We start from the raw sequence: 22,538 nt of genomic DNA, 5'->3' as shown, positions 1-22,538 counted from the left end.
TATATGAGACTCCACACTAGCCGCGTACACATTATTCTTTATTGTCCCTGGTCCAAGAAATCTTTAATCAAGATAATGACAAAGATGTTTAACTGCGTGTTGGATTTGTTCATCTGAATATTGCATTTAATCGATTAATAGTGCATCTTCTTCTGAGTCTTATATTGTGTGATCTAATGTGCAAAGACAAACCTAATTTAAATTGATCTTTGAAATGTATGTGTTTTTTTTTTTTAGCTCGGTTGAAATCAAATTTGTCTTATCTTGGCACAAACTCATTTAAAAAATGTGCATTGTTTCAGGAGAATGAAAGAAACGCACAGATCATATTGCAGAGTGTAACGTGTTCCATATTAACCCCCTTCCTGATGAGAACAGTATTACAGGGCCCTCTGGAATCAAAGTGGCAGATGTGTTATCAGTTATTTCTTGTGTTGGCGATTCAGGAATACTGCAATGCAGCTGAACGGCAGACTGGTGTGGAAATGGTTGCAATCCACATGCAAAGGGAAATGTCTGGGGAGGGGACCCGTTTCAGGATAGCGGACTAGAAATACAGCCAAAAACAATTGGAGTCTTAGCAATCAAATTCCACAAATGGCCTTTTTGATGTTATATTGACTCCATGAAAGTAATTTAGAGACTGCCTCCTATAGGCCCAGATTTACTAAATAATGCTACAGTGCACTCCAATAAACAGGTGCACTATAGCTTAACACTACTTAGTAAATAAAGCCTCCTTAATCACTACTTAGGCATCAGTGGCAGTTTATTACATGGCCCCACATGCAGCAGTTAGAGATGTGCAAATCTGTCTTGGTTTGTTTTTGGGAAATGTTTGAGGTATTTTGGGAAACGTTTTGGCCAACAATGCTTTTACTTCTGGTTTTTATGCAACATTGTACAAAACGCGACAACTGTCAACGTTTTTTCGTTTAGGCTCTGAATGTTGATTATCGACAGATCACAACATGAGGTTGAACACCAAAATATAACAGGCGTCAAGAAAATTGGGATAAGATATGTTTCAGAATATTATGGGTAATGTGAGAGAACAGGTGCATGACAGAGAGGTGATAGCAAGAGGGGGTAATGAGAGTGGAAATAAACTAAATGTTAATAAGTATTATGATAGATTTCACTGTAAGCTTTCATAGAACCCAAAAATATCCCAAACTTTACCTCCAATAAAAATCTTTGGTTTTCCGAATGTGGAATCTGCTCGTTTCTGGCAGGGGTTGTAGAAATATTGGCGTTCAGTTTGACTGTTGGCTGATGTTGGAATGAGGCTGACAGCGATATACACCGTATCGCAAACAGGCTTTATAGATGTCACGAAGGGGCAAAAACCTAATTCCGGTGGTCATCCCGTGTTTCACTCTCTCTTTCCTTTATTTCAGGGTCCTGGTGAGGAGCCTCTTTCTCTGGACTTCCCCGAGATCGATCTGTCTCAGTTGGACGCAAGTGATTTTGACTCTAACAGCTGCTTTAATGAATTGCAGTGGTGTAACGATCATTCGGAAAACGAGTCCAGCCAGTACAGCACTGATGACTCGGAGCTGTTTCAGGTATCAATAGCCTTTTCATTCTAGTCACGTACATACATTTTAAATTCCCCAGTAGTTTTATATTTCAGAGAAATATTAGTGGCAGTGGAAATGTATATTTCCTCTGCCTCCATTGGGAATCCTTTAGGAGTTATTTTTACTCATCTGTGACTACTTTCCGCTACTTTCATCAGCAGCACCTGACCCTCTGCACGCCCCCTAATGAAAGCATTATTGTAGCATCTGTGTTATTCCTTGATACGTCTTTTGCGCCTAAATTAAAAAATGTAGACTATGAAACGTAATAATAGTAAAGTATAATAGTATACACAGCACACAAACATAGAGCAAAACAAAAACGTGAATATAAAAGTAAATTCCCTAATATGAGCAGTGACGGACAATCGTTTGGACAATACCTTTTAGCAATGACATCTTTGCGTGGTTCTTGTTTGTTTTGCTATGATTTGTTCAACTGTTTGCAGGAAGATGACTGCCTGTGCCCTGAACTAGCATTTATGATTTAAACATACATTACTGCTGTACGCGTTGTATTTATATACTGTTGTCCAAGTATTAAACTATATTCCTCTCTGTTCCCCGGAGGTGATGTGCTGCTTAATCTTTCAGGTGTTTGGACTATATTACAACCAAGTTATTTTCAGAGGCACATTCGATCAGGACATGGAGGAAGTTCTTTTTCTGCTTTCAGATCCTTTGGGGATTTGTTGGATGCAGAGAACAGATTGTTTGAGCGTGAACTAGATCTGCATTAAAATACCTCTGGTGCTTCAGAGACTCTAAAAATGTCTGGGCCAGGACTAAAGGGAGTTGGGAGCCGGGTTACCATCAGGTTATTCACGAGCACAAGTGTTAGCACCTGAAAATAACTCTGATCTTGAATGAGATTACATGGGGAGGCAGACAGAAGCAACGCTTTGTCTCTTCATGAAATGATAAATCCCTTAATTTTAATATTCTCTTAACTCCAAAGTCATCTTGTGACTGTACCTCTTGTAGTGGACTGGGAGTCATAAACCTAAAAGGCTCAGGAAGTAAACATAAAACACGAGTATGTGGCTTATTTCATTGCAGCTTCAAGTGATCACCTCTCATGATCTAAGAAAGAGCTGTACAAAGTGTCTCGTGCCATTGGAAAGTTGGGTTTTTACCTTTCCAACTACTGAATAAACCTGTCATTCTGCTTTGGACATTTCTGCCTTAAGCAGAAGAGTGAGTTTAAGGCTGAGTCCCCGCTGGCGCTGAGCGAGCTCATGCTTGGAGAGCTCATGCATTTATGCGCGCGGGTGTGGGGGGGGGGGGGGCATTGCAGGTAGTTGAGCGCGCGGGAAAGTATAATTTTTTTGTTTACCTAAGCACCGAGCGCGGGTGAGTGTGTGTGCCCGCGCACTAGCGAGCGCACAGCGTGAGCGGGGACTTACATATATCTATATATGTAAGCAAGCGCCGCCCGCTCAACGCTAGCGGGAACGCAGCCTTAGGCATTGGTCGAAGTGCCATTAATATAACTGTTCGAACCCTGATGCAAAACTTGCACCCCAAAAAGTGCATCTTAGATTTATTCTATGCAAAAGAAGGGGATAGGTCATAAATATATTCTTTAAAAACTGTGTGCAAGTTAAGATCTGTGTTATGAAAGTATGATATATTGAGCTTTAGGCCCATATTTACTAAGCAGTGATATTCCATGACACCGTCTGAAGCCGGAAGGCACCTAGCTATGCAACATGATGAGGAAGCGGGGTGCAAGGTACAGTATATGAAAAAAAGCAAAGATAAAGAGACCAAAAAAAGCAAAGATAAAGAGACCATAGAACAGTAATGCTGTGTTTAATTAGAGTGAGAAAATCGAAAGAACCTTCAATCATTATACTCGCATTTGTGTGAGTATAATAAGCATGTCACAATCAATTGTGACGATGATGGTAGCATCCAGTAATAAGCGATGTGTGTGGATGATCTTTAAGAGGAGAAAGAAGGAAACACCATTGCACAAAATATCTGAACTCACGTATTTATAAACAATAAAAACACTCCTCCATTCTGGCACTTACAACGTGTCCATGCTTTGGGGGCAGATAACAATGCATATAGCAGTACAGAGTTTTGGCACCACCTCTCACCACCTCTCCAGTGTTGATCAGAGGAGCTCCTCAGTGCTGACTGGTGTTGCTTCCTAATGCGGCCGCCCGGAAACAACAGTCACCCTTGCTGAGTTCTCTCTCTCTGACCAGATGTTCCTCTCCTGCTCCTTCTCTGGACTCATACATACAAGCTTCGTCAGGAAGAGGAAGACACCTAACAGCTAGTTCCAGCCGATGGGGGATGTAAGGTGTCTTCCAGCGTCAGAAGTTGTCTTATGGCAAAAGACTGCTTAGTAAATATGGGCCATCTTATTAAAAAGCCTGTAAGGCACGAAGGCAGAGGTAGTGAAGGGGTTAAATATATATGTTGACGGGACACCTGTGTAACTGCATGTTCTTTGCTTTCAGATCATAGACAGTGAAAATGAGGCATTACTGGCGGCCCTCACACAGACACTGGATGATATACAAGAGGATGATATCAGCCTGTCTGCCTTCATATCCTCTGGAGACGGGGACTTCTGCCCCCTACCTATCCTCTCTCCAAAACCCAGTCTCCTAGCTGAATCCCCTTACACTCCCGAAGCCGAAGATGAGCTGTCTATAGTAAGAACCACTTCCTACTGTTTAAAGTGGAAATGGATGAGGCCCTGAATAGCCGCCTGCATGGGTATGATAGGCAACAAAGGTCTGAATTTTTTCATTTAAGGCTTTCAAAAAATAATACCAATCCCACCCATATGTTGTATGTGTAATTTGTATGTATATATTTATATTTGAGAGCGAGCGATGCCTTTAGAGGCTTAATGGTAACACTTCCTGAGACACAGTTTTCAGGAGCCCCTGGGGCTTTGCGATCACATATCAGGATTGATTCTGTCTTCCTCTTCTGTGATGAGATGGGATTACTTGGGAGGTGAAGCGGAACCCCCATCTCCTCTCCATACACCCCAAAATTGAAACATGTGATTATTGAAGAGGTAGATAGCTTGTATTAACCTATAATTATCAATCAGGGTCTAAGTTGAAAAGAAATGAAGACAAAGGACCTTGTCTGCTACTGTTCATTATTTATTTCGGGAAGTATTTTTTGTTTTAAATGTGCTATGTTCCCTACATATCACTTTACTGTGTCCCTTTCCCTTTGTTAGCAGTGTGATCCGTAATGGAAGCTAAATGTAAACATATTTATTTATGTATACTCAGCTGGGGAAAATAGACATATTACCAGTCTGTTATAGTTTCCTTCTGTGGCACAGCAACGTGACTTGTGAATGCTGCTGCCTATTGGTATTATACAGATTTATTAAACAGTAAATGGGCCTTAAGGTGAGCCAAGACTTAGCAAAGTCTAGAACATCTGGGCCCCCGGAATCTTAGCAGCAAATATAAATCAGGTTCAGAATATTAACCAATCAGTATGGTCCGTTATTCTGTGCACATTTAGGTGCTTAATATATACGCCGAATCAGACGTTTGGGCTCTTTTCAGCCGAAAATTCCCATTGAAGTCTGTTGAGATTTTCAGGCAAAATTGGCCCAAACGATCACTTCAGTGTCTAAAGAATGACCCCTTTAGCTCCTTAATTCTACAGAGCAGGCACTACCTGCTGAGCTCTGATAATTAGAACACTCTATTTGCATTACACAGGCCATCGAAAAAAAGCTATTAGAATGTAACATTATATTGTACAGTTCATCTAGAATTTTAAGTGCAAATGACTTCAAAGTAAAAAAAAAAGTTTATAATCAGTGAATAATAGTAATATTAAACCAAATGTGCAGTGCAGCTCAACATAGAGACAAAATATGTCGTAAAATAGTGTAACATACCCAAAAAGAGAGCGCAAATGCACTCAGGTGTTATTAAAAAAAAATGGCTAAATGACTCTTAAAAGGGAAATAAGATGACCACACAGCTTAGATAACTAAAATGTCAATGGAAGATTTAATTGTAGATCTTCAATAGATGTTTCCACGTAACGTGTAGTATGAGACACAAATATAGTGCAATACAGTCTGTTTGGATGTAAGTAGAACAGGGGTAATGGATCCACGCACAGGCTTTTGCCTTCCTTTCTGATTCTATGGAGAGTGGATCTGGCTGTACCACAGAGGATTCCCCATTAGGAATCTCCACGCCATTGTTACACCTGTGGGTTTTAACCCATCACTGCCTAATATACCACTAGGAGCATGTGCAGGCATCCTTTCCCCCTGTTCTACTTGCATCCAAACAGACTACAGACACATTGTTGTCTCTTGCTACATGTTACGTGGAAACATCTATTAGAGATCTACAATGAAATATGTTATTGAAATTTAGCTAAGCTGTAAGTCATCTTATTTCCTTTTAAGGGTCACTTAGCCTTTTTTTGATATCACTGAGTGCATTTACGCTCTGTTTTTGTGTATTTTTCACCTAGAATTTCACCCTAAAATGTAATGTAGCTGAAATTGTTGCAGGCCCCTGATTTAATAATAGTGTTAGAGTGACCTAATATTTGTGAGATAATAGGGTGCTCTTCTGCCTGCATTCTTGGAAGCCAATGCAACGTTACCTTTTGTCACCCCCGTAGCACCCCAGATAAATTAGATCGCCTTGAACATATTAACTTTCACTATGACAAGTTTCTGGATATAAGACTGTTCATGCGAAACACTTATATTAACGCATTTTTGTAAAAATATATACAGTCTTGTTTCCATTTTAACCTGCGCACAAAAAGGAAAGTAGTACCTCTTTAGGCTCACGTGTGAGAAGCTCGACATAGCATACTGTTCATTAATGTGTCACACTCCTGTCCTAATTCTGTAGTGTGTGTGTGTGCGTGCGTGCGAAAGGCGAAAATAAACCTCCACCGTATTGCATATACAGTAGCAAATAAAAAGATCCCTTGTGATCACATTCGCATGTCTAAGACAGGTCTGCAACCCTGCCTTTCACCATTATCACCTGGCATACAGTGCTTCCACTGCAGCAAGGGATTCTGGGAAATGACATGCAAATGAGTGCACCGTGTCACCTTTTGCCTGAAATCCATTTATACATGGAACCCGTGTACACTAATGCTCGCTGTTAACACAGCTTTTAAGCACAGCATGGGAATCAGATGCAAAGCCAGAGAAACCACTCACAGACATGTGCATCCCTTAGTTGAAGTCTAATTTTTCTATTCACACAAGTTTTTATGCCGAAAGCCTTCCATTCAACACAACATAAGCCCACCCCTGTCATCAATCAGCTCACACAGTTGTATGACTTAAAAGGAAAAAAAAAAAACCTTTACAAAGTTTGCCTCGATATATAAAAGAGTTCTTCATAACTTTGTTTCTAGGATACTTAGACAAACGCCATCTTCACTGTTGTACTTAATATTCAATCTAAATTTCAAGAAAGGGAGGACACCAGTCTCTATCAAAAAAGTATTTGTATTTCAGTGTACATACAGAGAAAAAGAGGCAATTGCAATAGATTACAAAGACATGCTGTATACACTTACAGAGCTGACACTCGCACGAAGAGACCCCATATTTCGGGCTATGGCTGTTTGTCAAGAGTGAACTTCATATTTAATAAATATTGAAATACCTACTTAGCCACATCCTCTGGTATATGCAGACCCCCCCACCCCAAGAATGCCGTTCAGGGTACATATAAAAGGAAAACAAACAAACAAAAGATTCCCCCTTGAATGCACTCAGATAGATCAGTAGATGTGATATGATTGATGCATTAAAAAACCTTTTAATCACATATATACTTTAAAATAATGTTGTAAAGAGGGGCATGGTATAAACAGTCCAGGACCAGTCCCTAATGGCAAACCAAAGAATCTTCCTACACAAAAGTAAACGGAAGATGATGCAAATAGCAGTACATCAATTAGCTGTGGGCCAGATGGCTAAGAGATTCACCTGTAAATACCTACAGAAAAAGGTACTCATCCTAACTATGGATGCCCTTTACAACATTATTTTAAAGTATATATGTGATTAAAAGGTTTTTAATGCATCAATCATATCACATCTACTGATCTATCTGAGTGCATTCAAGGGGGAATCTTTTGTTTGTTTGTTTACATTTACCCTCATCCTCTTTTGCACCAGTTTATGGTCTCACCTACTTGCCCACTATTCATTATTACTTTAGCTGATGCGGGAGCTCCCCCCTGCCCCCTTCCCCTTCCCTCTTTCCCATCCCTTGATTTTTTACATATAAAAGGATCCTGATTATTCTATTTAATACTGGCAAAAAACGATGCCCTTATCAGTCCTAAACTACCTATAAAACACAGGTCTGGTGGGGTTTGACAGGCCATTAAAACAAATCTAGTATTTTTAAAGACTATTTATAATCAATGGTAACCTCTCTTGTGCCAGATTGATTCAAATACTTAATATCTGCCATATTAATTACATTACGTTTTTTAATTCTCTGTGCCCCTTGTACGATTTGTTTTATTTATTTTTGTGGTCAGTGATTTGGTGATTTTAGTTTGTTTTATCAAAAGGGTTAGAGCACGGAGACATACAGTATATAGAGTAACCAACTATGTACAGGCATACCCCAGTTTAAGGTCACTCACTTTAAGTACATTCACGAGTAAGTACATATCGCCCAATAGGCAAACGGCAGCTCACGCTTGCGCCGGTCAGCACGTCCTGGACAGCAATACCGGCTCCCTACCTGTATCGAAGCGGTGCACAAGCAGGGAGACTATAGAGCCTGTTACACATGTGTTATTTACATCAGTTATGCACGTGTATGACGTTTGCAGTACAGAACATGCATCGATAAGTGGGGAAAAGGCAGTGCTTCACTTTAAGTACATTTTCGCTTTACATACATGCTCCGGTCCCATTGCGTATGTTAATGCGGGGTATGCCTGTATGCAGTTACACAATGTCAGTTTAGAAAGGTTTTAGTCCTAATGATGGGTGTATGTATATGCAAATGTATCTACTACATTGGCAAAGTATGGATTCTGAGATGTGTCTTCACTTTCTTTTTTCACAGCTAAAGAAGCTGCTCCTTTCTCCAGCTCAGGTGCCCGTGAGCTGCGATGGTCACAAAGATGGCAGTTCTCGACGTCAAGGAGCTTCTAAATTCCGCCCTCCGCGAGCATGCTCTAAGGTACTTCTAGAAATAGCCAAGGATCAGATTGAGCAATGCATCTGTTTAGGTCAGTGATTCTCAACCCACTTATCTTCTTGCACTCAATTCATATTAGGTGCAAGTGCAATGGTTATTCCTAAAAAGCTGGTGTGGCCTTGGGTTTCAGAAGAGAGGTTTGGGAACCATAGGTGATATATGCCTGGTTTACCATCTCTAAACTGCTTAATTTGAATGTATTATTTGCTATATGCTTCTTTCTTAAAGGTGCACATCTTACTCCAGTATGCAATTCTGGTTCTATCAATACCACTGCAGCTATTACTGGGGCCTTGGAAGTCACATTTATTCCAGCTCTGTAATACTAATCTCTCTTGAATGATGCTAATGAATACTAGCATGCACAATAAATCCCTGCTTTGGCATCTGTGGCACAAATGGATGATGAGGCTGTCACAAGGAGTTGGCCTCTGAGCCCAAAATGGGGTCTACAACCTCAAGTCCACACATTAACTATATATTTTTTGTCTCCACTGAAAGGGCTTAGAAGAATGTAATTTGTGTGCAGGCCTTTTGATCAGTATAGGGATGGAGAGGCACAACAGACCATAAACACATATTTTGAAACTCTATTAAATTGTAATTCTAATTGCTTAATTTTTGAAGGTGGAGAGCCCAACAGACAGAAAGCCTGGATTCCCCCAAGCACAGAGCAGAAGCTGCATAGAGCTGCACAGGCATTTGATGTCCACCCAGCATGTTGCTCAGGCCTCAGCTTCCTATTCCAAGGAGGACAGCCAGGATAGTACCAAGGAAGAAGATAGCGACTTCAACGAAGATGAGCAGAGTGATTACGAATCTGTGAACGCCTTACAATCCCTTGCATCAGAAGACCGTAAGCCGCAGTTTGCCTGTGAGCGGGAGAAGCGAGCAGTGGTGGATCTTATCCGGTATATGCACACCTACTGCCTTCCCATCAAAAATCTTGCACATCACACTGAGGAAAAGCACCAGCATTGCAACAGTCTCTTAAAGACACCTAAACTAAACTCAACCCTGCAAATACCGTCTTGCCCTAGCCAAGGCAGACAGGAGGACTCCATAAAGGGCAAGAAAAGCTGCCCTGCAGCTGGCAAAGTCAAACAGACAAGATCAACACTGGCAGGGGTTTCAATCCTTAAAGAACTACTAGCAAAGGACATCTCTGGGGACGTGAGCAAGCCATACAGATTAGCACAGCCAGTATATGCAGCATTCTCCAGTTCTTGTGGCAGCCGTTTCCTGCAAGGGAAAGCAGAGCAAGACGGGGCCAAGGGCAGCATCAACACTGCATTGGTAAAACCTCAACAGTCCTGTTCCTCTCTTAAAAAAGAGAACGTGGGCATTGAACAGGATTTGAGAAAACCAGCAAACATTGCTCAGGAGCATGTGACGATTAAAATGGCCCCAAAACAGGAAAACTCTGTTTACGCCGTCAGACGGTCTAGCAGACTAAATCCAGAGTTCAGCGAGTGGTTGTGGTTTGATGAAGAATCATCTCCACAAATCTGTGTTGCACAGGGAGCTGTTAATATAGAGCTCACGCCAGCAGCTCCAGCCTTCTGCTTGACATCAGAGTCCCTTGGTCATGGTGATCAAATGTCGGAGGTGGAAATGGGAGAGTTAGACGAAACCAATGGCCTAGTGCAGCTTAACAGAACAGTACAGCAGCGTCTACAGGATGTAAAGGCCCTTGAAGGGGATGCAAGTGAAGCACATAATGACATTGTTCCCACACTATTCCATTCACAAGGTGAGAGGAATTCATTAAAAATGAACGAGTGAAAGTCACTGTCCATAGTATAGCGCATACACAGTGGGATATGCTATAGGATATTGTATTACAAAAGACCTTGAGATAACACGTGGTTAGGAAGTACTATTGATCAGAGACTCAGAATGGGCAGACATGAAGTGCCAAATGGTTCATTTATGATGAAATTTTCTATGTTTCTGTGTTTACTTCATCTCTTTAAATAGAAGTAAACATTGCTTGGAAATTGTGATTATTTGTGTCAAGACCATGTTAATGCCACTGAGATTAATATTTATATGTATGTTTGTTTAGAAAATGGCTGCACACACTGTGGTAAGAGCCCTGTAGGAGGTGTCCATGCTGGGGAGGGGGGAGGGGGGTGGGGGGTGGTTATATATGTATTGGGGGTTGGGTGTATTTTTTATATGTATTGGGGCGGTGGGGTCTTTTTAATATGAATTGTACCCAGGCAGTCACCCACTCACCCACTCACCCAGTCAGCCAGTCAGACAGTCACCCAGTCAGTCAGTCAGTCACCCACCCACCCAGTCAGTCAGTCACCCACCCAGTCAGTCAGTCACCCACCCAGTCAGTCAGTCACCCACCCAGTCAGTCGCCCACCCAGTCAGTCGCCCACCTACCCACCCAGTCAGTCACCCACCCACACAGTCAGTAACTCACCCAGTCAGTCAGTCACCCACCCAGACTTGTCACACACTCACCCACCCTAGTCACACACTCACCTAACCACTCACCCTAGTCACACACTCACCCACCCAGACTAGTCACACTCACACACTCAATTCTTATTAGGAATTTACTCCATTTTTTAAAAGTGGGGGTGGGGCTAGGGGGCGAGTATTCGGCAAGTAGATTTTTGGGTGATTTGTCAAGCACTGTATGTATGTATGTATGTATGTATGTGTATATATATATATATATATATATATATATAGACATATGTTACCGCTCCAAGGTCTGGTAAAGCAAGAGACAGCACTCAATTGTAGAAAACTTCACAAAGTGTATTGGTAAAAATAATGGTACATCACGAAACCCAACGTTTCGGTCCTCCAAAATGGGACCTTCCTCAGGGGGAGGAAGGTCCAATTTTGGAGGACCGAAACGTTGAGTTTCGTGATGTACCATTATTTTTACCAATACACTTTGTGAAGTTTTCTACAATTGAGTGCTGTCTCTTGCTTTACCAGACCTTGGAACGGTAACGTATGTCTATATTATCCATATGGGGCAAGCACCTACAGCCTATCAGCACCTAAGGAGTGCCAACTGTTCTATTTGACTATATATGTATATATATATATATATATATTTATTTATACATTTTTTTTAAATATTAGTGCTGAAATTGTACTCCATTCTTTATAAAATTAAATATAACAAGGAAATACATCTGTACAAGCGTATGTGCCACATACTGTATTCACAAGCAAACCATGTAGGAGCAGAGTCCCTTTGCAGTCGAGTTAAGAGTGCTTGTGCGTGGGAATAAATGTTTGATACATTTGACATTGGATTAGTTTTAAACTAGCTAAAACCAGACTATGTAATTGACAGAAAAACATAAAGGAAAATCCATATATTATTACAAATAAAGTGTTTTTGTTTTTCTTAATTTGTTTAACCTCTTTGGTGCTGGATGAGCCTGAAAGTATATTGCAAAGAGACACCTTGCTTCCTAAAGCTACAGTATGTAACAAGATATTTAAGGGGGTCTAGAAGGAGCTCTGCCAAAGCATCCAGGGTAAATAAGCACCTGTGTTCCTTTTAGGTCAGGTTTACTGTTACGGTGTAGTGCATTTCATGAAAAATAGATGCCATAGTTTCCAGTGCTCTCCAGTGGGTGAAATGTATATTGCAACATAGTCATTGAACGTGCAGAAATGTGTTTGCAGCCTTAAGTTTTTCTTACATGTGAAGCCATGTTTGTTCACGCAATGTAAAATATACTCATTTGTCTTTTATTTTCAGAAAATCCGAGATGCCCTCCATTGTCCTTATCACAAAAGTAAGATTTAAAAAAGAAAACAAACACAATCATTTAAAAGGGGAAACTATTGAAGATAATATTTGGTAGGGGTTATCAATTCTTTATGAATTTGCATTTCACAAGTTTTTCTCATTATCTTATACTATAACTGCCACCAATCATCAAAGAGCTAGAATCCTTGGGCAAACGGTGTTGATATTTACAATTTAAATGTGTCATTGGTTTATCACTCATGGTTATATAGTGGAAAATGCAATGACCCTCATTGTGTCTCATCATACACCTTATTATCCCATGTTGCTTATGTGCGCTTCATGCAGCATCTCTCTGATATACAGTGTCCACCTTTTCTTTTTTTTTTTTTCAAACTTCTCTCCACTTGGTTCCTCCTTTGTTTCCATCCATATCTTCATGTAGAAAAGTGTGACATTGCTACTATAGGTTACAAAAAAAGATTGTAGGCAGATGTCGGATGAGAAACCAGTCCTCAACTCCTTAGCTTCTCTAGTTAAATTGTCCTTAGGCAAGAGGAATAGATTATAGACAGTGAGCGTACCCTTACTGACCCCATACAGTGAGTGTACCCTTACTGACCCCATATAGTGAGTGTACCATTACTGACCCCATACAGTGAGTGTACCCTTACTGACCCCATATAGTGAGTGTACCATTACTGACCCCATACAGTGGGCGTACCATTACTGACTCCATACAGTGAGTGTACCCTTACTGACCGCATGCAGTGAGCGTACCATTACTGACTGCATACAGTGAGCATGCCCTTACTGACCCCATACAGTGAGTGTACCCTTACTGACCGCATGCAGTGAGCGTACCATTACTGACTGCATACAGTGAGCATGCCCTTACTGACCCCATACAGTGAGTGTACCCTTACTGACCGCATGCAGTGAGCGTACCATTACTGACCCCATACAGTGAGTGTACCCTTACTGACCCCATACATTGAGTGTACCATTACTGACCCCATACAGTGGGTGTTCCATTACTGACTCCATACAGTTAGTGTACCATTACTGACCGCATACAGTGAGCGTACCATTACTGACCGCATACAGTGAGCGTACCCTTACTGACCCATACAGTGAGCGTACCATTACTGACCCCATACAGTGAGCATACCCTTACTGACCCCATACAGTGAGCGTACCATTACTGACCCCATACAGTGAGCGTACCATTACTGACCCCATACAGTGAGCGTACCATTACTGACCCCATACAGTGAGCGTATCATTATTGACCCCATACAGTGAGCGTACCATTACTGACCGCATACAGTGAGCGTACCCTTACTGACCCATACAGTGAGCGTACCATTACTGACCCCATACAGTGAGCATACCCTTACTGACCCCATACAGTGAGCGTACCATTACTGACCCCATACAGTGAGTATACCCTTACTGACCCCATACAGTGAGCGTACCATTACTGACCCCATACAGTGAGCGTACCATTACTGACCCATACAGTAAGTTTACCCTTACTGACCCCATACAGTGAGCGTACCCCTACTGACCGCATACAGTGAGCGTACCCTTACTGACCCCATACAGTGAGTGTACCCTTACTGACCCCATACAGTGAGCGTACCATTACTGACCCCATACGTGAGCGTACCATTACTGACCCCATACAGTGAGCGTACCCTTACTGACCCCATACAGTGAGCGTACCCCTACTGACCGCATACAGTGAGCGTACCATTACTGACCCCATACAGTGAGCGTACCCTTACTGACCCTATACAGTGAGCGTACCATTATTGACCCCATACAGTGAGCGTACCATTACTGACCCCATACAGTGAGCGTACCATTACTGACCCCATACAGTGAGCGTACCATTACTGACCCCATACAGTGAGCGTACCATTACTGACCCCATACAGTGACAATTGTAGAACACATCAGACATTCATATGATCATCATCTGCAACCTACTTGAAAACGAGCGGTAACTCTCAATGTACTATTTCCTAGTAAAACATTTTATATAAATAAAACTATCCATCTGCCATGGAGAGAACATGCCAAGATACCATAATCCAGTATGGGGCAACGTAAAATAATCTGTGGACCACTGATGCAGTGCTCACGTATCTCAAAGAACTGCATGCATGTGCCACGTTTCCAGGAGAATTGTGTTTCATATACAGTATAACACAGTGGAGCTGCCTGCTCAGCACAAAAACGCAGCATCGAAAGTATAGGACATTGTACCCATTCTAAAAGAGTCTCAGTCTGACATCTTGTGGCCTCTGTGAGGCTGCAGCTTGCCTGTCACTGTACTCACTTAAACCAGCAATTGAATTTGTTCTCTCAGAAATGTATGTTAAGACAATGTTTAGGTTTCCTGTCACGCAGAGCACTAGATGCAATATTACCTCTAAGCGGGGCACTCACATTGACCATTCTTTATTTTTTTGCAGTGACTCTGCATTTGAGAAGAGGGATTTTGAGCAAGCACTTACTGTTGAGCTGTGTGGGACGGCAGGTATTTCATATTTGTTTATGTATTTCGTATTTTCAGCAAAATTGCTGTTGCATGAATTCAGGATAAGCAGTGTGATGGACCACATCCACAATTTCCCCTAGCTATACTTAATCACCAGTATTTGGTTAGTCCGTTCAGCGTTTGGCGACATCCTGTGTTTGATGTCTTATGATCACTTTAGATGTTTTTCTTTACTTTGTAATTGCGAAAGCGCTTTGAATCCCATTGGAAGAAAAGCGCTATATAAATACGGTTACTACTCGATTTATTGTTATCAATAATTGGGCTTCCGTGTCAGAACGCACAGATCGGCGATCTTGCAGCTTAGAGAATACACCTCTAAGTGTGCATTACGTTGGAAGTGTATTCCTTTATAAGCACCTACAAGTGATGTATTTAAAAAGGAGTACGTTATGGGCTGTGACAAGTAATATGCATTGTCAGCATTATCATCCACTCTTTTCCTTGAAGGACTGACACCACCAACCACCCCACCATACAAGCCTGCAGAAGAGGACCTTTACAAGCCAGAGATTAATCAGGGATCTGTAAAAAGCGAATCTTTGATGACCTCTTCCAAAGTGGAAAGAACTGAAGAGACTTTATCCATCGATAGGAAGCTGTTCAAAAAACACCCAGAGAGGACTGAACTGTATGCGTACTTGAGCCGAACAGCGGGCCGTCCAGACAACTCCGAGTCACAGGGAGTTAAAAGGCCATATTCCAGAACTTTTGGAGATCATGATTACTGTCAGGTTAAGAAATCAGAGACTGCATTACAGAGAAAAGTACTCAAATCTTTGGATCTGACTAGCCATGTGGAGAGGAAGCCTAAGCAGCCTATGCCTACAGTGCAGCAGAGCAAGGTCGAAAAAAAGACAGAAAGGCCTCTTAAAGAGGGCAGCAAGCTACTGAAAGACCATGAAATCAGAGCAAGTCTCACCAAGCACTTTGGTTCTCCAGATAATTCCCTTAAAGAGAAGGGTAATGCTATCTGTAACGGTCCTGAATATGATTCCGTTTTTGAGGATAGTGGCAGTGAATGCTGCTCTCCTCTGGAAGACGAGGTATGCTCGACTCCCTTTCGAACAAAAATGTATTCTCGAAGGAGCCCTCCTTCCAAAGCCAACCCGCAGCACTATTCTCGTAGCCTGACCAGCTCTAGATCATCATGTCATAGTTCGCCAGATAGCCGGAGGACTTTCAGGTATGACTTGAGGGAATTAACAGGGGAAGTCCAATTTAACCAGTTTTCATGTTCAAGACACATCCACTAATTGGCATTTTGCAGTATAAAGCAATTCACCTTTCAAACCTTTTTCTGCATTGAGTAAAATACAAAAAAACAAACATTACATTTACTGACTGTCCTGGCAATATATAGGCTATTATAAGTCATATTTCCTCTATTGATTAACGATGAGACTTTGAGACTGGTCACACCAAATTCATATACAGGACTCTATCTTGTAGGACGTTGCGCAGCAAATGCTGCTTTAAACTCCCCAGTACTAGTACACTCCTCAACGCATTGCAGGGACGTGTGCTGCTGAGGGAACTTTTATTACCAAAGATGTTGAAGTAATTTGTTTGTTTGTGGTAGGGAATACTGCTGTCAGGATGAAGATCAAAGGCTAGATTTACTACGTAGTATTAAATTACAAGGCACCATATATCCCATTCAAAGGAAAATGCAGTGACGTGCTTTATGACAGCACTTTATTGTATTGCATACAGTATGGCCCTAAAGGTGACTTTTTTATTTTTTTACCTTTTATACCATGCAGGCGCAATGCAAAGGAATGTGATACACAGTGTCATATATAATTATATTGAAGTTTATAGGTTACAGTATGTTGCTCTTTTTTTCTTTTTTCATTAGAGCTTCTGTATTTATGCTTTAGTATAGATAATCTTCTCCTAAGGGTCCACAAGGGATATTTGCCCATGATGATAATGGTAGTTTGGTCTGACTAAATAGCATGGGGGACCTCAGAGAAGACCTTTCATTGCATTTCTCCGGGTCATGGAACAGCTCTTCAGTAACAAGCTTTAGGCTACGTCTATACCTACTAAGACGCAACGGAGGGGAGGCGGACCCACGCTGCGCGATCACATGTATTGTCCTCTTTGAGACTGTCTATAGAGGGCGCCAGAGCGCACATCAGACAGCTCAAAACGGCGCGAAATTGAAGAAGACAGAGGCAAGTGATTTATTGCGCGATGCCATAATCACATGACCTGTCTTCTCCAATCAAAGTAAAGTTACATTTTCAAAGTGACGCCATTTTTCTTTTTTGGATGCCAGTGGTAAGCACACACAACACAAACACACAACACAACACACGCAAAAAATGAAAGTTAGTTACTTTCCAGACAGGGGGGAAATACCACAGTGCTTCAGATGCTGCATTTGAAAAAATGCCGGTGGATCGGGATGTGAGGTACAGTAGTGGAAGTGACGTCCGCGCCGGAATGTCATTGCCACGCCTATTGACACGCCCCAAAATCGCGCCCGCTGCATACCCTGCAAAGCCATGAAAACGCTCAGGCTTTAGCAAGAGTATCGCAGCGTGGGTGCGCCTCCGTCTTAGTAAGTATAGACGTAGCCTTAGACCTAAACTGATGGGAAATAATTCCGCTGATCAGAGGACTGTTAGGTCTCGTTCCACTATTATCCCTGTTTTTTTAGTCGTCTGTCTTTAAGATATTATAAGGAAGGATGATTTGCAGACTCATCAGTATGTGGAGGATTTGCAGGTACATGCAGTCTTGTCCACAAGGGATACTAGTGTGTAATTAATACTGACTGTTATTTGTGAAGACAAGGCAACTTGTGACACAACCTTCCTCTCTCACTCATATGAAGTGTATATATAGTATTAGTTTATCTGAACGGTATAGTACGGGCACTGTGAGAAGGAATAAATATGGTATTCTTTTGGAGATGGACTATAGACATTCTTTAATGTAGTTTTGTTTGTATTATTTTAGCCCAGTTCTTATTAGTAATATTGGGCAAATGTATTTTGTTACCAAGACGTTTTAGCAGAACATAGTAGATGAGTTGTGCAAGCAGTGATTTATCCTCGACCATAATCTATCCTTCAAATCAATTTAGTGGCCAAAGCGGCCGTAATAATACCGAACTATGGGTGCGATAGATCACTTCAGCTAGATTTCTACATCTAAAGTCTGTATCATCAGTACAATATATCAGGAGAGAGTTATCCAGGTCTACAAATCAGCATTGGATGCTGATTACTCAAGAGATAGCTAAACTATCTAAAGCCCATCATATCCGTTATACACAATGACACGCAGCCTTTCCAGAATTCTATACAGTGGGTATAGGTTAGGGTCAGAGGACGAGACCAGGCCTACAGTACCCCGGTTTTAGCTGCAGTAGACGTGAAGCTGTTGTTTACTGAGGCTTTAGTGTGGATGCTGAGTATTCTGTCACAGGAGATTAGATTGGCCCCGGGGTTCTTAAAGATGTGACTGACGAGTGGCATTATGGTTTTACATTATTCATTTTTCTACCATATTTATTCTTTATGTAATGCACCTCAAGGCTTCTCTGTGGATGCTGACATAGGGAGAGTGAATACATGCATACATACATTTACTCTGATTTTAATTCATGCTTGCCTTGTATCTTTTCTTAAGATGTGAGAGCAGTGAACAGCGACAGACTGGGAACTTGAGCCAAAGGCAGATTCAAAAGAGAACAGAGAAAGCCATTGTAAGTACCATGCAATCACTTGGCCAATTACAAAAGTCACATTGAAGTTTTGATCAGAATTTCCTGCCAGGAGCATGCAGCTCACTTCTGGTAAAATCTAATTTGGACACATTATACAAACTGCTTGTGTCCTCTTAATGCTATATATGTATTCTAGGAAAATAATAGCATGCATTGGTTAAAATACAATTCTTCTTATTACAGATTGTGTCATAACACAGAAACCACACTAGATAATGTTTACATCCAAACACAAACGACCAGTTTTCAGAGCAATAAGGCAGCAGTTCATACAAAGGCAGCAGAAATTGGCGGGGCAGAAACATTAAACAAGTCTTCTAGTGGGATACGCCAAACAGAAAAAGAATTGATATGAATATATGGTAAACGGAGCTTGTGAAGGTGCTTGCTTGGACTAGTCTGGAATCTGCTACGGTTGCCTTATAAATCTCGTAATAAAGTCGTAATATAAATGACAGCAGCAGTCTTGAGAGACAAATTCATGTTCTATACCTAAGGGCCAGATTCAGTAAGGTCAGAGAGCACCCAAAGGCACATTTTAGCATAAAACACAAAAAAAGGGAAGATGGCTTCACGGATATAAATATTGTAATTGTCGCAGTGAATAGGGGAGAGAGGACGTGTTCTCAAATATTCAAATGAGATTATTTTGCAAATTAAATATGCATATGCTATTTGATAAGAGAAAATGACCCCTGGCATTCACAAACCCAGTGATCTTTATCACTCCTAATTTTTTTTAGATAATTTCTCTCTGCACATTACTTTCAGTAATGTTTTGAGATAACCACTCGCTGTATATATATGTTTTTACTCTCTGGCGTATGTAAGAAATGTATATACCATTCTTGTTGCATTAGGCGCAACAAATTGACCTTTACCACCGCAAAGTGATGCATTTTGGCCAATACGAATTTATGTGGCCCTTAGTGTGCAGAAATACCCAATGCAAGGCCACAGTTGTGCTACCAACACGTTGGCTTTTTTGTACCATAACATGGCATACATTTCTTTTGCTTGAATCAAGAATGGTGCGGCCCTGTGTATTATGACTTGGGTTACAAACATGAAATGCTGCTTTATAACCACATTGATGTCTTTAATACTGTACTTATCAGTATGCGTTTGGTTCTTAGAATTTCCCTAAATCTTTACTATTGCTTTGATTTGCCATTATTTTAATCTCACAGTCTCCAAGAGATAATTTGCCCCACAGTCTCTCCTACATATTGCAACTCAACTTATTGCATTAGTATTAAAATGGGTTGCTGTACACGAGAATAATGCAATATGAAATCAAATATAGTTGTACTTTGACTCGTATTTAAATAGGCTATAATGTATTTTAAAAGCACATAGCAACAAAGCTTAAATAATACATTTATTTCATATAGTGCTTTTGTTCCCCAATGGGGCTCAAAGCGCATCACAATTACAGTATAGTGAGCACATTAAGTACTGTATTTTTCAGACAGTCCCTGATGAGCTTACACTCTATGATTTTGGTGCATGCGACACAGATAAAGTATACAATTTTAAGGAAAGTGTTAAGGATACAGGTAACTCAATATTCAATGTGGGTGCCGCATGACAAAGGACGTCTCCCAGTCCAAATAGTCAAGTGTTGGGAAAAAAAATCAGCGCACCTCAGAATAAAAATAAATCAAATCAAATAAGCTTTATTGACTTGACGAAAGAACACTTCAGTATTGCCAAAGAATGAATAATAGGGGGCAGGGTACAATGGTTACACAGTACATGAATAGGGGGTAGGGTATAATGATTACACAGTACATTGGTGACAATTACACACAGGGATGTGGGTGCTAGTGGGCGTCTCTCAGCCTGTGACAGGTGCTGATATAGTGTGCAGCCAGTTCTGCTGTGGTTTCATCTTCTCCCAGGAGGATAACTATTTTTTTGTTCTCTTCTATATTAGTAAAGTTCATGATAAGAGCTGCGAGTTTCTCCCAGTGGGCACTCTTCACTTCAGAGTATTGTGTGCAGTGCAGCAGGATGTGTGTTTCATCTTCTATCTCTCCTTGCTCACATCGCTGGCACAGTCTCATCTCCCAGGGCTTCCAGTTCTGTCTGTGTCTGCTTGTTTCTATTTCCAGGCCGTGGGCACTCATTCTGTACTGGCACATGGTCTGTCTCTGCTTTGGGTCTTTTACCTTCAGTAGGTAGGGTGCCAGAGTGTATTCTCTCTGTAGGCTGTGGTAGGTCTCCAGCTTCTTTGAGCGCTGGATATCATTTTCCCACATAGTCACATATTGTTCCTTCATTTTGCTGGTGATTGAGTTGATTTGTTTTTTCGGCAGGTGGTTGATCTGTGTGGGGTTTTTTTCTTGGAGAAAAATAGTGAGGCACATTAAAAAAAACATGCTTTTTCACAATCTGGTGAGATACTGTATGCACTTACATGTCAGTGCCTGAAGAAAAAAAATCAGTGCACCCCGGAATAAAAAGAAAAAAAGTCAAGTACGTTAATAAAACCCCGAAGCTTTTTCCCAATCTGGCGAGATATGCACTTACATGTCAGTGCCCGACCATGGGGACATAAGGTATCTTTTCCTTCGTTTGGCCGTCTCTCCATACAATGTGGATAATGATGGAGCAAGGCAGCCTCTTGGAAAAGGTATAAAGCAGACTTTATTTTCCGAGGTGCGCTGATTTTTTCCCCTTCAGCACAGGGAGATAAAGTGACTTGCCCAGGGTCACAAGACGCTGACATCAGGAATTGAGCCGGGTTCCCCTGATTGAAACACTAGTTTACAGAGTCAGTGTCTTCACTCACTGAGCCGCTCCCTCTCCCTGCATATGAAATTTGAACATATTACATCAGATATTACAGAATATACAATGCTGCTGACTTGTAGGGCATTATATGCAACAGAGAGAATTATAGTTGAGCTATTACAGCTATTACAATCAATTGCTCATTTGAAATGCAGTTGCTAGAAAAGTCGGACCGGTAGCCACAAAGTATTATTTTACAGGAAGCTAGCATTGAATTTGTTTTCAGTGAAGTGTGGTATTAAAGAATGCAAGTATAAAATACAATGTCTGCATTAAAGTCCAATAGATGCACACAGACACTTGGACATTTCGTAGCATAACCTGATGTGTTTTAGCAAAGTACGTTAGTTACCTTATTAGAAGATCTAGTTGCAAAGAGTTCTATTTTTGAATGGCTTCCATTAATAAATATACATCTTTTCAATATATCAGTGTTTGCACGATTGCCGCTTATCATTTAGCTGATATATTTCTCTGAGCTAAAGTTATTTATTTTATTTTGCAATTTTGACAAACTAAAAAATTGCAGTTAAAGTTAAACAAACCTCACAACTTAAACATGTCAGGTAATACATGATATAATTAATAAACAGCTTATAGAATGTACCATTCAATTACTTCCATAAAAGACAGATGTATATATTAATTATTTTATGGGGAATATGCATATTTTAAATTAAAGCAGACCCCCCCTCCCCCAGAAGCCTATACAGGTTTAACTATAATGTTACTACCTTGCCCCCTAAGCATGTCCTGCTCTTAAAAAAATAAAAGAAAAAATGTTGCTAGTGTTAAAAATCATGGCTTTGGTAATATCTAGTTTCTGAGATTACCGTGGCAACCTTGACACTGCTGGGCTCTGGGGAGAGCTCTATTTTAA

At 41.0% G+C, this 22,538-nt stretch overlaps 1 protein-coding gene across 1 annotated transcript in view; it reads left to right on the top strand.

Moving 5' to 3' along the window:
- Window positions 1–22,538, top strand: part of PPARGC1B (PPARG coactivator 1 beta) — a 116,629-nt gene that overhangs the window by 73,300 nt on the left and 20,791 nt on the right. The window contains exons 2-9 of the mRNA XM_075600943.1: window positions 1,401–1,568; window positions 4,061–4,258; window positions 8,672–8,788; window positions 9,434–10,559; window positions 12,555–12,591; window positions 15,029–15,093; window positions 15,565–16,300; window positions 18,763–18,838. Coding sequence (XP_075457058.1) covers window positions 1,401–1,568; window positions 4,061–4,258; window positions 8,672–8,788; window positions 9,434–10,559; window positions 12,555–12,591; window positions 15,029–15,093; window positions 15,565–16,300; window positions 18,763–18,838 — 2,523 coding nt within the window. The remainder of the gene's footprint in view (window positions 1–1,400; window positions 1,569–4,060; window positions 4,259–8,671; window positions 8,789–9,433; window positions 10,560–12,554; window positions 12,592–15,028; window positions 15,094–15,564; window positions 16,301–18,762; window positions 18,839–22,538) is intronic.

This window comes from Ascaphus truei, chromosome 5, assembly GCF_040206685.1.
Source record: "Ascaphus truei isolate aAscTru1 chromosome 5, aAscTru1.hap1, whole genome shotgun sequence".
Lineage (NCBI taxonomy): Eukaryota > Metazoa > Chordata > Amphibia > Anura > Ascaphidae > Ascaphus > Ascaphus truei.
Note: the sequence above shows the minus strand (reverse complement) of the source record. Positions and strands in the feature narration are given on the sequence as shown.